This window comes from Cucurbita moschata, unplaced genomic scaffold, assembly GCF_002738365.1.
Source record: "Cucurbita moschata cultivar Rifu unplaced genomic scaffold, Cmos_1.0 Cmo_Scf00043, whole genome shotgun sequence".
Taxonomy (NCBI): Eukaryota; Viridiplantae; Streptophyta; class Magnoliopsida; order Cucurbitales; family Cucurbitaceae; genus Cucurbita; species Cucurbita moschata.
The window spans coordinates 722,053-738,193 of record NW_019268559.1 but is presented as its reverse complement, the minus strand read 5'-3'; the positions used below and the strand labels follow the sequence as shown (position 1 = coordinate 738,193).

Genomic DNA, 16,141 nt, shown 5'->3' with positions numbered 1-16,141 from the left:
AATTTTTTTTTTTTTTTTTTTTGGAACAAGAGTAGCCCAAGTTCATGTAGAGATCCACGGATCATCTCAATCTAACTACAATCCGTCCACCTACCTCTAGTTAAAGCTCAAAATGGCACGCCAATAAAAAAAAAAAGAATAGCAATTCTTCGTTAAACCCCACAAATAAAATAAACATCTTTCAAACTGCAAAACTGAACTAAAGCAACGCGTAATGTATGAAGAGAGAACCAGGGGATCTCGACTTGGGACAAGAACATAAGGTCGAGTGTTGGAGTGTTTGGTTCGTGATCAACAGTCATGTTGACTGCTAATAGAAGCGTTCAGGCTCAGTAGGTGATGAGCATCGAGCTTATTGATCTTGGAAGCGAGTATGAAGTCATTTTCAGTCAGTCCACCTGCCCCAAAGTGAATTATGTCAAACACAATCTTACAAATACTTAATTGGATATGAAACAGGATACTACTAACTTTATTTATTATGCAAGGAAAGGAATCAATTCAGAAATAAATTAGAACCATATTGTTCCAATTCAAGAGGTTTCACCCATTTTTTGCTCTTTATTTAGGGGTGGGGGTAAAGAAGAGGAATCATCCTGCATATGGTACGCTTTAATAATACTTTAGTTATTATACTCACTGTCCGGAAATGTTTTTTTTCCAGATGTCCACATAATTTTCACGTCTCAAATCAGCATATTAGAAATCTAACATTCATACAGAGTAAAGAATATTGTTTCATGTATAGGAATTTGGTTATAAAATTTAAGATGGTCAAACTTCACGTTCAAATGGTTTTTTAGACAGTTTAATTCAGACAATTAAAATTATGGGTGACACAAATAAGTCTAAGTTTAATGTTTAGGGGATTTTTATTTAATGCTGCATAAACAAAGAAATCTTACCTACCGCGTCTGTCCATATCTCAATCGTTACGTTGTTCCATCCAACTAGATGAAGATTAGGGTGATGGCCTGCGTTGAAATATAGAACTCAGATTTAGACCTCACTAAAATTCATATTGCAATAAATGAATCATGGTGATTCATGAACAATAGAAGAGTGCATCATATATTTCGAAGATGGAAAGCAAGATACCCTCTGCTTCTGCAACTTCGGCTATAAGTTCAAACAACTCCATTCCTTTAAGAAAACTCTTCACCTTCAATGATCGGTTCAACTTTAGTTTACCATCTTCATTTATAAGGTTCCACTCAGCCAGCTTTAAAAAGAAAAAGTAAGACAAAAATGAATGGAATGCATAACGATGATACGTTTTCTTTTAACAAATAGAACAGTCATCACATACCTCTCGAACCAAACCTTTTGCTGCATCCTCGGTCATTGGTCGCAAATCCTTTGAGTTGCAAGGAACACATTTTTTTTTCGTCAAATCTGGCACATACAAAATAGTCGATTATGTCACATAAGCAATGATGTATATGCAAATTACATTGTTTTCCATTCAGAGCTTTTCAAGTCCAGAGAATGGACATGAAAAACCTTTTCCTTGAATCAAATTCGCTAAACAAGCAGCATGTTGTAGACATGGGACAGAATGGAGGCCCCAATAAGAAGGGATCCTACAGGTTCCCTGACAGTAGAAGTATGCTCTGGTTGGATTAGTCATCAACCAGAAAAAGTATCATGCGTAAATAAAAAAGAAGGTTGACACTTTGCAGTAGCTGCTTCACAAATTTCAGTGAGCTTAAAGGCCAACCCGCACCTTCTCCAGTACAAAGCATTCTAAATCCAGAAAGTGATTTCCTACTAGATGATAAGCCCACATGCTCCCTACAATATCCCAGTAATTCGAGAAATTGGACTGTACATACACAAATGACCTCTTTCTGAATCTAAACGAAACGCATACTAACGAAACTTCAATATTGTATTGCTATTTATACAAACGTCAAAGTACTCGTTCATTACTAATGAAACAAGCAAACAAATTCACTTTTGTAGAAGGCTGCACGTAATGGCTTCACTCGCGAGTACAGCACGAAATATGGGTCCTGGAGAATCAGACTTTGGCAGAAGCGTCTAAGCAGTGTCCAAAAATGTAGATAATCCACCAAAGATGAGCAAAATAAGATGTCTAAAATAATAAAATAAATTCCACTTCGGTCATAGGCAGTATGTATTCCACTTGAAATTATCGGAGCTCAAGGTTTCAAACGTTTGATCCATCACAACATAATTATCCTTTCAACTATAAATTTTCGATCAATTTTTTATTTACGCACACATGCATGCACAGAAAAGATAAGCAAACTGTTAAATTACGTAGGCCAGACAAAACAACGACGCTAGTCTTGATTTCAACGCGATATAACTAGAATCGCAGATCCACCACATCCTAAATCTGCGTAATCGCAATTGCTCATTCAAAGATGCAAAAAAAAAAAAAAAAAAAAAAAACATCAAAAACGTCGACGTCAAATGTGCGAGTCAGTCATAAATTCAAACACCTAGCATGCAATACATTGAAGCCAACATTTACACAGATTTACCGTTTCGTCTCGACTTAGAGATCATCAACATTTCATCGAATGATAAAGAAAAGATGCACTTGAATTCGGAGAAACGAATTACCGTTCATTATGTCGATGGATGAAGTGAAACAGCGACGAAAACGGAACCTGCAAATTCAGAAATTAGTAGAAAATCAAAGTGTGTGGATTAGATGATTTGTGATACGACCTTGGTTTTGAAAATCAAGCGCAGAGGAGAGTGCGAAAAAATAGGTCATTGCGATTTGCAGATAAAATTGTATCTACGTGATGTTGCCGCTCAACGCTTCCAACTTCCAACTGAACACGTGCGCCGATGACCGCCAAATGTTGGAATTGATAACCACGGCCATTTTAAGTGGTTGATTTTCTTAAATTTAGATAATTATATCAAACATATAATTATTATAAAATCCAAATTATTGGGTTTTTTATCAATAGAAATTCGATTATTTATTCATATAATCTAATTTTGATAAATCAATATTCCATAGATATTTTTAAAATTTATCAATATTTTTTTTTAAAAAAATCAAATAAATATAAAAATGAAAAAAAAAAAGGAAATTTTAAAAATATTTATTAATCCATTAATTTTTTAATTTTGTGATTTTTATTCAAAATACCTATTAAATTTATTAGATATATTAATATAATGAAGCCGGAATACTTTCTATATTTGGCCAATCCACCGCTAAGATAGAGTTCCGATACGATCGACAGGGAAAAAGTGGGTCGCGTCTCATAAACGCAACCAAGGAAATCCGCAGCTTCTTTTTCGCCTCTGCACCTTATAGGAAAATCTTGAACTGTTCTTCTACTGACTGCTAGTGCTAGCTCGATCTTCGAAACAATGGTAATTTCGCCTCTGTCGATTTCTTGCTTTCGATTCATTTCTAGTGTATGAGGAAATCCTGTAGTTTGCGATGTAATCAAACGCTGCTTCAAACTCTCTTTTATTGATGTTTACTCTTCATTCAATCTGAGTTTCTTAATTATGCTTCGGCAATATTTCTCCTTTTCCGAATCAGGGGTTTGGCTTTTTTTTATCTAACGGCGTTTTCTTGCGTTTTTCCCTTAAATTTTATGTTCATGTATATGAATTCTTCAAGATTCGGATTACAGTTGGATGACTTAGAGCCCTATGTTAAACTACAAACTATTCATTTGATCATTTATATTCAAATAAATTGATGTAAAGGGCTATTTATTTTATGTATGAGCGGCAACTTGACTTGTTGGCGTTTTTAATCCAACATTTTTATTTTGAAGCATCAATAGGTTATTGATTATCATTGCCCTTTTTTCGCAATACTCATTGGTATAATTATTAATATCATTTATCACTCTCTTTCTATGTCACATTGTCAATGTTTGGCTCAAATCCTTCGTAGAGGACTAATCAATGTCTATAATTTACTACCATACCAAGTGATTTCAATCTTGTAAGTTTGATTGCTTAGCTTGGCAAGACAAGCTTAGCTGCTAATTCTATCAAAGTAGCAAGTGCCCATGATTTTCAACTATACTTGACGTCAGATAAACTCTATCTTTCCTTCTTGTGGCATTTTTTTTTTAATTTCTTTTGTCTCTGTTGTGGTTGTAAATGGAATTCTTCACCTTTGACCCTCATATAGGATGATCCTGAACTGGAAGCAATCAGGCAGAGAAGAATGCAGGAACTCATGGCCCAGCGTGGCATGGTAAGCTGTAGTCTCTTTGTTTATATGCGTGGGAACATTTTACTTGATCGTGGACATCTCTACTGACTTCTAATGATAATTAGGGAAGCCAAAGTAATCCAGAGCAACAGAAGGCCCAGGAAGAGGCTAAGAGGTTCTTGATTTTATTATATTATTTTGTAGTTGTTTTTTAGTCATCACTTTTAATATCCAAGTCCTGCTTTAGCATATGACAACAATTTCTTTCACATTCAGTGAAGCAGAGGAACGCAGACAAATGATGCTCAGCCAGATTCTGTCAATGCAAGCGAGGGAAAGACGTAAGTTTAACCTTAGCATGCATTGTAGATAGTATCTTTACCCTTAAAAAAACTGTACTTCTTTTCCTCATCCACGATCTATCAACCCCAAATTGATTCCCCCACCCTGAAAGAAAGAAGGAAAAATTTTCTTATTTGGATTTAAATGTCGTTAATTCAGTTTAAGGATGATTCTGGTTGCATACTTTCAATTTTGAGGTTGAACTGACTCGGACATTCTTCATTATGGGACCAACTTCTTGATTAGAGTTTATATGATGGTTGTAGATAACATTTTCTTTTTTCTCCGTGGTTCCTGGATATTCTCTTTTACATGGATATCTTCTAGTAAGATCATTTGTGATGCATGCTACGATTTTTGGACCCATGGTTGCAAAAAAAAAAAAAAAAAAAAAAAAAAAAAAGAGTTTCAAATGGTTTTCATGCTTCATTGAATGAAATGGATACTTTTTGCTTATTTTGATTCACAATTCTTATGCATTTTATTATTTCTCAATGTTAGATTTGGGGTTTTGGCATTGATGATACCTTTGGCAATAGTCATACAGCATTATTATCAAATAAGATTGCTAAACCAAGAGTATAAAGATTTGGGTGGAGTATGGATCTTTTTTGTTGATTGTTGATGTTACTAGATCTACTTTTACTCCAGCCTTATTTTCGGGCAATTAGATGGCATTCCTGTCAAACTGTGCTTTGCTATTAGCTGGCATGGAGGTCGTACGGGCAAATTATGCCTAGTTAGTCATTAGTGCATTTTGGTTACTGGCTATTTTACCGTATTCATGTTCATTTTTCCCTGTGCTTTTATGCAGTTGCTCGAATTGCGTTGGTTAAACCTGAGAAGGCTAGAGGTGTCGAAGATGTTATACTGAGAGCTGCACAGATGGGCCAGATTGTAGAGAAGGTGTGTGCAGTAGCATATCGTTCCAGTTTCTTTGTCAAAATTGATGCACCTATATTTACTTCGGAATATGACAAACTCCAGTATGAATGAAACAACGGATTTTACCATCTCTTTTCAGGTGTCTGAAGAGAAGCTTATAACATTGCTTGAACAGATCAACAACCAGACCACAAAACAGACGAAAGTCACTGTGAGTTTTCATTGCTTACATTATGGGTGCCTGCTGAATTTTTATATGTTCTTGGCCTGACACTTTTTGTATAATGCTCATAATTCTTCAGATACAAAGGCGTCGAAGTGTCCTTGAGGACGACGATTAGCAAGTGACATGAATTGCTCACCTTATATAACATATGCATATGCCAGCAGTTTTGTTGTATGTTTATCGCTTGCACGATACAATATCTACCTGTTTATCCATTTTCTCTGCTGCTACTTTATCATGATCCCCCATAATCTCACCTCAGAATGCAAGAGCTCCTCGGAGTTGGCTGGTATTACACCATTGTTGCGGTCAAATTCTCCAAACCATTAAGCTGTATGTCAAGAGTATCGACCTTGAACTATTATTATGCTTCCTAATTTCTGATTGTTAAGAGGAATTGATTTCCCTTCAATTGTGGGTGTATTTTAATCTAGAGATTGATCTGTGCCTGCCTAATGCTATCCATACAAATTTGGAATCATTGAATATAGCTATTGATATGGTTGATTTGGATTGCTGTACTACTTCAATGATGAAAGTGCATTTAATAACCATCTTCTATTTCAATATGAATGCGGTATGAAACTTTTATGTTAGTAAGTACAGGTCCATATAACAAGGAAAATGGGAAAGATCCGTACTTTCCTCGCAGGAAACACAGATGCAACCAATGGCTTAGGCCCATCATTTGAGTGAGAGCATTTTCTCTTGTCTCTTTGTTTTCAGTTTCTCTTTATAATATTGGCTGTTGATTTGTGATGTGTGCTGTGATAATACCAAGTCGTCACATCCATCCATTTATGATTGTGATGATGAAACTTTTATTTGAAATCATGGATATGGATCTCTGTAGATAAAGGATAAGGTGTTGGAAAATGATACTGAAAAGATTCCTCTCAAAAGAGATTTAAGCATATTCAATGTTTGACATAAGGTTCATGGTGGATCATAATTTTTTTTAATTGGTTAAGGTACGTATTCTCATATATTCGCAAGTTGATTGTTATTCGACGGAAGAAATTGACCTTCGTTTTTAATAAATCAAATAATTGTCTTTTTTTTTTCTTTTATTTGTAATATTTAAACTATTTTTGGTGTTGTTTGATCGGATTGAATAGATTTAGAGTTTGGTTGACTTTCTATTTAACTTAAAACGTTATTTTCACACACAAAAAAGTTGTATTAAAATCTGGAGACATAACATGAACAAATAATTAATTTAGTTTATTAAGGGTAGTGTCTATAATATATTGAATTAAATTTAATTTAATGAAAATGACTGCTTACATATTCAATACGTTATGCAATAGAATCACATAGTAAAATACTTAATTGAGTGAATAAAAAAAAGCTATCTTATTGTTTATTTACCAAACAATTTTAAGGTAGTTTTAAATATGTTTGTAATTTTATACATCCATAAGGTGGTGTGACTAATGTTAATTAATTATGCTTACTTTACAAGTACATGTTAAAAATGGACTAATTATAAACTAATTATAATAAACGATTTAACCCAAATTTAGTAAGCCATTCGTTTAAAAGAAAAAAAATATACAAAGTTTCTATTGATTTCTTCTATATTTGGAAGATCAAAAACGGGGCATTGATCGAAAAATTCTAAGGTTTTTGTTTTCTCAAAAATAAAAAGAAGAGTCGAAAATTTTGAAGTAGATAAGTAAGAATATATTTCTGTCTTGAATTTGATGAAGCTCCATTTCTGCAACTGTTATAACGAAGATTAAAGAAAGAACCAAAAAAGAGAAGGGGGAGAAGGGGGAGAAAGAAGCCAAAGGAATTCGATTCCCAATCACACATTGCCTTCTCAGGCTCGGTTGGGATCCGATGTCAATTATCAACGCTCACCCTCTTGCCATTGACGCCTGAAATTGGGTTCTTGTTTTTTTCTCTCTTTTCTGGATCGTATCTCACTAATCGCTCCTTCGTTAATCCTTCGTCTTCCTCTGTCTTCGTTCTGTAATGTAATGTAATTATACTACTGGGTTTCCTCCATTTTTGACCCTTTTGAAGGATTTCGGTTCTGGGTCCCAACAAGAGAAACTTCCCTCTTCCCATTTGAGCTCTCACTTTCTGTCCCACTTTCTCTCCCACTTTGCCCGTTTGACTTGAAATTTATTCCTCAAGATCGTCGCCTTTGGTTTCCATTTTGACCCTTTTTGTTACCATTCTTCTGTTCCTGCAGCTCGCGGCTGTTCTGTGAATCCTCGCCTCAGAGGTCAACCTTCGCCATGGAGACAGAGCCTCTTCTTCCATATATGAGCCCAAGAGGGAAACCGCCTTCTCTGCCTCAATTATATCCACTCCCTGAAAATGATGAAATTATTCTCCCTATGACGCCCACGGAGTTCAAAGATCGCCTGATCTTTGGCCCTTCATCTTCCCCTCAAGATGCTTCTTCTGCGTTCGATGCTTTGACACTGTCTCTTGCCTCACCGAGACCCTCTGCTTCGTCTTCTCGTCAGGACCCATCTACCCCTTTGGACCCCAAATCCCAATCGCCGTCTCAACAGGGATGGCTTGTGGATTCGAAGCATTCATGCCACAAAAGCAACCTCCACCGTTCTAAAACAGCACCTGCCATGGCGGTCATAAATGATATCAACCATTCGCAGGAGCCCAAGCCACAATTTGGCAAACAATCTATAATCCGCCAAGCTGTTGTTCTTCTAATTATTTACTTATCATTGGGTGTGGTTATATATTGGATTAATCGCGATAATTTTTCAGCTTCGGAGACTCATCCCGTGGTCGATGCATTGTACTTTTGCATTGTAACGATGTGCACTATTGGGTATGGAGATATTACTCCAAATAGTGCAGCGACTAAGCTGTTCTCAGTTTTGTTTGTGTTGGTGGGCTTTGGGTTTATTGATATATTGCTGTCTGGAATGGTCAGTTATGTGCTTGATTTGCAGGAGAGTTATTTGTTAAGAAATGTGAAGAGGGGCGTGCAGCGTGAATCTGGGAAATCCTATATAATTGATGTGAAGAAGGGAAGAATGAGGATTAGAATGAAAGTGGCATTGGCCTTAGGTGTTGTGATACTTTGTATAGGAATTGGCATGGGTGTTATGCATTTTGTTGAGGACTTAGGGTGGTTGGATTCATTTTATCTTTCAGTCATGTCTGTGACAACCGTTGGATATGGTGATCAGGCGTTCAAGTCGATGACGGGTCGTATTTTCGCTTCAATCTGGTTGCTTGTATCGACCCTTGCTGTCGCTCGGGCGTTCCTTTATTTAGCAGAGGCAAGAGTGGATAAGCGGCATAGGATGATGGCAAAATGGATACTTGGTCAGGACATGACTGTCTCTGAGTTTCTTGCTGCTGATACCGACAACAATGGCTGTGTGAGGTATGCATTAACATCATTCATTCAAACTCATTCGCAGAATTAGCTTCGACAATTGGATTCGATGTTACTGATTCTGATCAGTTACAAGTCTTAATTGTCTTGTTTCATGAACATGCATAAGGAACAGGATCTTGATTCTTTTTATGATCACTTGATTGGATTCTTTCTTGCTCATATTGGTGAGTGTCCCGGGATAATCGTCTGACCTTACTACATTTAGTTGACATGGAAACATGTAAGATATTAAATCCTAGGTTGGTAGCAACTATCACCAGAAACGCTATACAAATTACTATACGAACAAATAGTAGAAGAGCATAGGCAGCTTTTCGTCCTCGAACTACTTGAAAGTAGAATTCGTCGCCTTCATCGACGTTTTGTAGCGTAAACCACTTAGAATGCTGTTTAACTGTTCGGGAATTTAGGTACAAAAGTCTCAACGGTCGAATGAAATCCGTGAGTGTGGTTTATTTTCCTATATAGGTTCTGACTTCTGAGTAGCAAATTGTTCATCATTTGATACAAATCGAAAAAAGTCTTTTGTTCTATCTGTAATTCAATATCTACTTCGGTTTCTAGTATAGTTGGCAGATATTGTTCTCTTTGTACTTTTCCTTCTAGGTCTCCCCTTAAAGTTTTAAAACGTGTCTATTAGGGATCAGAGCCAGACACTAAGTGGCGTGCCAGTAAGGACGCTAGGCCCCCCAAAAGGAGTGGATTGTGAGATTCTACATCGGTTGAAGAGGCGAATGAAGCATGCCTTATAAGGGTGTGAAAATCTCTCCCCAGTAGACGCGTTTTAAAATTTTGAGGGGAAGACAATGTCCTGCTAGCAGTGTGCCATGTTCTTCTGTCCACTCATAATTCATTCCCCTTTCCTTTTGATTCAAGTAAAGGTAGCTTTGCAAGCTTGTTTTGTGCATGTATAGCATTCCATTTAGTTTGACATTTGGTATTTTATGTTATCCATCTGCAGTAGATCAGAATATGTGGTATACAAGCTGAAGGAGATGGGTAAGGTATCAGAGAAAGATGTGATGCAGATATCGAATAACTTCGATAGACTAGACACTGGCAAATGTGGGAAGATTACGTTGGCCGATCTCTTGCAAAATCATCACTGATATGCGAACACGAGACCGACCACGATTTCCTCAGCATTTGGGTTCCGAAGAACTTGAGTTATATAGAATGAAGGAAGCACTTAAAGTGTGAGTTTGCATTCCCTGCAACATTTGTTTTTTTGTTCTATCTATTCATGTGATGATGCTGTACAAAGCCTGAAAGCATAGGAAGTATTCTTCTTCAGAAACTAAAAAGATAATTGTTTTGAACTTGTTGAACTGTTCATTTGTTTATTGGTTTATATCTTTGTAATGTGAGCATGGGATGTTGCTCCTCAATATAAATGTCTATACCTGCCTTTTATCTTTTATCATCTCTTTCTTTTTACGCACTGCTTCTGACTGCCATCTGTCTCTTAGCGACAGATTTAGACCTCTAATCTCTTAGTCGAGAGTATATATTTAGTTGAACTTAGTTTAGGTTTGTGAAGACGTATATCGGTTGGAGAGGAGAACGAAACATTTTCTTATAAGGGTGTGGAAACTTTTCTCTAGTAGACGCGTTTTAAAACCGTAAGGTTACGGTGATACGTAGCGAGTCAAAGCAAACAATATCTATTCGCAGTGGGTTTGGGTTGTTACAAATGGTATCAGAGCCAATTACCAGATGGTGCGAAACACTAGCCGGAGTACGTCTAGACCCGCTCCATAGTAGGCGTGTTTTAAAATCGTGAGGTTGATGACGATATGTAACGGGTCAAAATGGGCATTATATGCTAGTGGTGTGCTTGAGTTGTTAAAAATGGTATTAAAGCCAGACATCGGTTAGTGTGCCACCGAAGACGCTGGCCCCCAAGAGGGGTGGACTGTGAGGTCCCACATCGGTTGGAAAGGGAAACGGAGTATTTCTTATAAAGGTGTAGAAACCTCGTTGGAAAGGGAAACGGAGTATTGCTTATGAGGGTGTAGAAACCTGGAAAAGCCTACAGAGGACCATTTTCTTTCTAATATAGATCGGTCTCGATCCCAATTGTTTCTTTCGAGATGAACCCATTATAACGTTCCTTCTACCAACACGAACCTCCTCAAACCATTCAAACCATATATTAATAAAGTGCCCAAAACAGCCTCTTGTTCTTTGGTGACTTTTTGGGAAAATCTCCTTTTTCATAAAACCTTTTCACATTTGAAATAACAAGAGATATTGACATTACTAGATGGGACGCTGATTAAATTCGCATTTGCTATGTTGAAAAGAACGAAAAAGAGAATAAAGCTAACAAAAGCTAGGTTTTAGTAACTTTATAACATTGGAATTTTCAAAATAATTTATGTTTTTTCTGACCAAATCAAACCTAGTTTGTTGGCTTGTCACAATGTCAACATATAGTTTTATGCCCATTTTAATTATGTTTGGAAACATTTTCTTCTTATTGATTATATTTAATTGAATACCTGCATACACTCATTTAATACATGTATATATTATAAACTTTTTATGTATTTGAAACTGAAATTATTTTTTGTGTAACGGTTCATATCCGAAATTCGAAATTTAGATTCGACACATGATCATGTTAATTGCTTTTTGCTTCTAAGATCGGAGACTATTCTCACAAACCGTGAAATGTGAAATGTACACACAAACGTGGAGCCAAGGAAAGGAAAGAATTAATCATTTTTATCATACAAAAAATAATTAAGTATGCTTTAATTATATTAACTTAAAAAAATAAATATAAAGTTATGGAAATTACATGTTTGCCATCAAACCAATTATTGTCACGATCTCTAAATTTATTAACTTATTTAATCACCAAAAGAAAATGAAGAGTTTATGAATAACGTGAGAGCCACACCTTTAGCAAAAGAGATATTCACAATTAATGGTATTTTAAAAGGTTTCAATAATGATAACGTAATTTAAAATCATAAATTCTCCGGAATCTGACTAAATGATTTGATATAAAAAAAAAATAGGAGTTACGTTCTGTCGTTTGGGAGCGGGGTGAGTTAATCTGCCGACATGTAGTTTCGCCTTCGGTCAAATGACGGTGCCTGTTGAGCCACGTGTAACTCTCCAACTGCTTTTCTTTTTCTTTCTTTTTTTTTTTTTTTTTTTTTTTTTTTTTGGTAAATCAAAAGTTTGAATTATTGACCAAAGACCGATTTATTAACTCCTCGTGACTGACAATTATCTCCCACTCGCTCGCTGTCCACGTACACTTCACGCGCTCTCTATCTCCTCTCTAATTTGCGCCTTTGACCTTTTCAAACTCAAAACTTCATCTCTACTTTAATTTTGTTTTTCTTTAATTCTATTTTATTTTTGCCACCAAACATTCCCTGCAATTAAGCATTAAAATATTGTTGGATTTATTGATAAAAACAATATATTTAAATAATAAATTAATTATTTTCCTTTTCTAAAATAAATTATAAATCTTACATATTAGTATTTATATTAATATTATAATTTCCATGGTATTTAATTTATTAGATTTTATTGGTATTTAGAGGAGATTTGAAAAATATTAATAGATTCTCAATCTAATATGAATATATCGATATGTCAATCATATTTTAATAAGATAAATTAATTTAGTATTAAAGACGTTCTAATAATTAGTTCATTATTAAATAGATTTAAATTATTAAAAAAAATTGTGGAAATAAAAGTTAATTATATATTTTTCTCGTCCAAAGACGCCAATAATACGAACCAAATAAAGAGAGAAATTTTTATTTTCATCCAAATTATTTAGTCAAGTTTATAAATGTGATTAACTCTTATTAGGTATAATAAAAATTAATTAAGTTTTACTTATAAATTTAATTTTTAAGTACACACAATAATTCAAACTAATCAACAATTATTAATAAACTCCATATTAATATTGTACATTTTTGTATAAAAAAAAGGCTTTAAATATATTTAATTAATATTATTATAATTATTTAATTAAATATGGAGTCGACCACACTATTTTTACTTTTAGCAGCTATAATAATAGTAAATTAATTAAATTAAGTAGCTGAAAAAAATACAAAGGCAGTTAGTCAAAGGTCTTGATGGAATGATTATTATTATTGGTCTAATTCAAACCTAAACACTTTTCTTTTCCTAATATATAATATATAACAAGAAGACGATCTAATCCAGACGAGTGATCCCAAAACCATACTCAACCCACAGCTTCTTCTTCATCTACGTCGTCGTTTTGATCTTCTTCTTCTTCTTCAGCTTCCTTGTGATTCCATGTCAGATGAAATGTTTAGAGATCTATTTTTCTCGAACCCTTTTCGAGACAGTGGGTTCGGGGACTCGGAAACAGCCAGGAATTTTGGGGTGTCGAATGAAATTTTGGGGACTCCGATGAGTTCTTGTGGGTCGTTGTCGTCTTCCGATGCTGGAGCTGAGGAAGATGGTTCTGGGAAAGAGAAGGAGAAGGCGATGAAAGACATGGAAGATGGTGGAGAGAGTTCCAAAGCTGCGTATGTGTTTGTGTTTTGATTTTAAATTTATGGGTTCGAAATTTTTAATGTTCGATTTATAAACAGAGGTAAAGCGAAGAAGAAAGAGACAGAGCCGAGATTTGCTTTCATGACGAAGACTGAGATCGATCATCTTGAAGATGGATATCGATGGAGAAAATATGGACAGAAGGCCGTAAAGAACAGTATTTTTCCTAGGTAGACTTCTACTACAGTTTATCATATGAATTATATTTAATTTTTTATTGTACGTAAATATGTTGTATTGTTGAGTATAATTAGCCTTTCAGCTCGATTTACCCTATATATCATGTTTGACCCATCGTAGATTAATAACGTATATGATTTATTGCATTTGGTTTAGTAAATATTTTGAGAATGTAATGTAACAATATTTTTTAATTTTTTTATTAAATTTTTAAATGATTTTGTGTTTTGGTTTTTTCAGGAGCTATTACAGATGTACAACTCCGAACTGTGGAGTGAAGAAACGAGTAGAAAGATCGTTTCAAGATCCATCCATTGTAATCACGACGTACGAAGGGCAACACAACCACCCAATTGCGGCAATGCTGAGAGGAAATCTGTCGGCGGCCGCCGCATTTCCACCGTCCATGTTGGCACCAATGCCAGTGGTCGGTGGCGCTGGGTTTCTTCCGAAACCGTTGAGCGACCCATCCGGCAACAGTCAGGTTGTCGGCGGTGACGGCTACGTTTATTCACAGAGCAGCTTCGGGTATCCTTACAACGAGCAGCAATCGGAATATGGGGTTTTGCAGGACATTTTTCCATCTCCGTCGTCGTTCTTCAACCGGCAGTCGTGATTAATTAATGAATAAGGCAGTTCTGTTAAATTACAGAAAAGTCCTCGCCAAAGATGGGTGCAATCTCGCTTACTGTAAGTAAGGGTTGAATTAAAACTATAGGGATCTTGCATGCATTTTATATACAACCATGGCGCTCTTTAGATTGTGGGGTTTTATTTTATTTTATTAAAAATGGATGCAAGAGAAATTTTTGAGGGAAAGAAAAAAATAGTGAATTAATTGAAGTTCAATTGGTTAAGGGGGCGACAAAAACTTAGAGTGGGTCGGTCTTTGCCCCCACACCCATGTGATTTGGGGTCGGGTTGGTGTGGGGAATAATATTGTTTTTAAGGTTGGAATTGCATTGTCTATGGTTGTCACGATTTTTTAGTTTTTAAAAATTATTAAAGGTTAATTAATAAAAATACTTGATAGCACAGGAGCTGATAGGTACGTAACTTATCGAACTCCTTTCTTATTAATACCAACTTCCCAAAATTTATCGAGGGCTTTAAAAGCTGATTTTGATTTTGGCATAGGAATAAGCTACACAGAAAAAATATTTAAAAAAAATCCTTCGGGATGAAATGAATTTTGTGATTTATCTCAAAATTACTATTAAACCTTTAAAAAAATCTACAAAAAAAAATTATATATATATATTTAGACGAAAAATAGCTAAAATTTTATTTAAAAATACTCTATAATAATGTTTTAAAAAATCCTTTTTAATATCTTTAAACTTTGTAAAAGAACTTTAAAAACGTACATTTTAAACTTTTTAATTTTTTTTAGTAAAAATGTTAATACTATTTTTAAAATTTGATGAATACTTTTACACGTATAAATATATATACTTTTTAACAAAACAATATTTTTTTATTAATTTAATTAAATTTGTATTTTTAAATTATTAGTTTATTTAATAAACTGCATTTATTTTTGGATTCTACTTGCCGTTTGGCTTCTTACACGTGAGGATTTAATATTGCAATTGTAATAACTAGAAGTACATTGGTTTTTTTTTTTTTTTTTTTTCCAATTAATGGAGGTTGAGAAATTATTTTGTTATTTAATGTAATAAATAACGAAGTAGAATCTTCCTCTTTCCTTCGAATTTAGGTGCAACAATTAATTTCTACATTAAAAATAATTAAGTCTTCTTTGTCAAAATAATAACAATAATTACTGTTATTCTTCTGTATCCTTTAACTCAAAAAAGGAAAATTAATTGTTTTTTTTTAATAATTTAACTCAACTACTCGTGTTTAAATAATATTCTGAAATTTTTCCTAAAACAGCAAAATATGGAAGACAAGCTTATATATATGAAAAATTAATATCGATACTCTAATTATAAATATAAGTATTGAGGTATTCGACTCTAACCTTTTTATATATGTGTAACATGATGGTCCATTCGAGTATAGCAAATAAATAAGATATTGATTATTGTCGATTTGTTTCGTCTCCCTGTCATCCCTCGACTTGCCAACCTTTTTATGTATCTATGACCATCTCTTATGGTTTGGGATCAACTCAACTAGCGGGTACGTGGTTGGAGTTCAAAAGTATTAGCTCCAGACTAAATAAACAATGCACTTTGATTGTCAGATGATCGATGCGATGACATGAAATAGTCACTCATCTCATCAAATAGATCTATCACACGTATCTTGGAAAGCAATATAAAATCGAGGGTCTACACCCATTCAAAAGGTACACAAATCTTCACATATGCTCAACTCTCAGCTACCTCGACATGCCATTAAC

At 34.7% G+C, this 16,141-nt stretch overlaps 4 protein-coding genes across 7 annotated transcripts; 3 read left to right on the top strand and 1 right to left on the bottom strand.

Moving 5' to 3' along the window:
• Window positions 1-130: 130 nt before the first annotated feature.
• On the bottom strand, window positions 131-2,868 carry LOC111433542 (putative pterin-4-alpha-carbinolamine dehydratase). 3 transcript variants are annotated; one of them, XM_023070608.1, is made up of 6 exons: window positions 2,704-2,866; window positions 2,596-2,642; window positions 1,310-1,395; window positions 1,099-1,222; window positions 906-974; window positions 131-398 (listed from the first exon to the last, which is right to left on the bottom strand). In XM_023070608.1, the coding sequence occupies exons 2-6, from the start codon at window positions 2,600-2,602 to the stop codon at window positions 292-294; spliced, it is 393 nt and encodes a 130-aa protein (XP_022926376.1). In that variant the 5' UTR covers window positions 2,603-2,642; window positions 2,704-2,866; the 3' UTR covers window positions 131-291. The 3 variants fall into 3 exon arrangements, with proteins under 3 accessions (XP_022926376.1, XP_022926377.1, XP_022926375.1); XM_023070609.1 differs by having other exon boundaries at window positions 1,099-1,162; window positions 2,596-2,868; XM_023070607.1 differs by having other exon boundaries at window positions 2,596-2,865.
• Window positions 2,869-3,203: 335 nt separating this feature from the next.
• On the top strand, window positions 3,204-6,175 carry LOC111433829 (DNA-binding protein DDB_G0278111-like). 2 transcript variants are annotated; one of them, XR_002708866.1, is made up of 8 exons: window positions 3,237-3,369; window positions 4,151-4,216; window positions 4,300-4,349; window positions 4,451-4,515; window positions 5,331-5,422; window positions 5,541-5,612; window positions 5,704-5,798; window positions 5,890-6,175. XR_002708866.1 is itself a non-coding variant. In XM_023071063.1 (7 exons), exons 1-7 carry the CDS (start codon window positions 3,367-3,369, stop codon window positions 5,740-5,742), a joined length of 387 nt encoding a protein of 128 aa, XP_022926831.1. In that variant the 5' UTR covers window positions 3,204-3,366; the 3' UTR covers window positions 5,743-6,165. The 2 variants fall into 2 exon arrangements, 1 of the variants encoding a protein (XP_022926831.1); XM_023071063.1 differs by having other exon boundaries at window positions 3,204-3,369; window positions 5,704-6,165.
• Window positions 6,176-7,876: 1,701 nt separating this feature from the next.
• LOC111433827 (two-pore potassium channel 3-like) lies at window positions 7,877-10,438 on the top strand. The gene is made up of 2 exons (XM_023071062.1): window positions 7,877-9,003; window positions 9,980-10,438. The coding sequence occupies exons 1-2, from the start codon at window positions 7,877-7,879 to the stop codon at window positions 10,125-10,127; spliced, it is 1,275 nt and encodes a 424-aa protein (XP_022926830.1). The 3' UTR covers window positions 10,128-10,438.
• A 2,807-nt stretch (window positions 10,439-13,245) lies between these two features.
• LOC111433823 (probable WRKY transcription factor 28) lies at window positions 13,246-14,847 on the top strand. Its single transcript, XM_023071057.1, has 3 exons — window positions 13,246-13,562; window positions 13,629-13,760; window positions 14,011-14,847. The coding sequence occupies exons 1-3, from the start codon at window positions 13,327-13,329 to the stop codon at window positions 14,384-14,386; spliced, it is 744 nt and encodes a 247-aa protein (XP_022926825.1). The 5' UTR covers window positions 13,246-13,326; the 3' UTR covers window positions 14,387-14,847.
• Window positions 14,848-16,141: the final 1,294 nt, after the last annotated feature.

Coding starts and splice junctions, on each gene's coding strand:
- LOC111433542 (XM_023070608.1), bottom strand. Junction 1,223..1,309: donor CAAAAGGTTTGGTTCGAGAG/GTATGTGATGAC, acceptor TTCTTTTTAAAG/CTGGCTGAGTGGAACCTTAT. Junction 399..905: donor GATATGGACAGACGCGGTAG/GTAAGATTTCTT, acceptor ACTTTGGGGCAG/GTGGACTGACTGAAAATGAC.
- LOC111433829 (XM_023071063.1), top strand. Junction 4,217..4,299: donor TCATGGCCCAGCGTGGCATG/GTAAGCTGTAGT, acceptor AATGATAATTAG/GGAAGCCAAAGTAATCCAGA. Junction 5,423..5,540: donor TGGGCCAGATTGTAGAGAAG/GTGTGTGCAGTA, acceptor ATCTCTTTTCAG/GTGTCTGAAGAGAAGCTTAT.
- LOC111433827 (XM_023071062.1), top strand. CDS start 7,877: ATGGAGACAGAGCCTCTTCTTCCATATATGAGCCCAAGAGGGAAACCG. Junction 9,004..9,979: donor GACAACAATGGCTGTGTGAG/GTATGCATTAAC, acceptor ATCCATCTGCAG/TAGATCAGAATATGTGGTAT.
- LOC111433823 (XM_023071057.1), top strand. CDS start 13,327: ATGTCAGATGAAATGTTTAGAGATCTATTTTTCTCGAACCCTTTTCGA. Junction 13,563..13,628: donor GGAGAGAGTTCCAAAGCTGC/GTATGTGTTTGT, acceptor ATTTATAAACAG/AGGTAAAGCGAAGAAGAAAG. Junction 13,761..14,010: donor AAGAACAGTATTTTTCCTAG/GTAGACTTCTAC, acceptor TGGTTTTTTCAG/GAGCTATTACAGATGTACAA.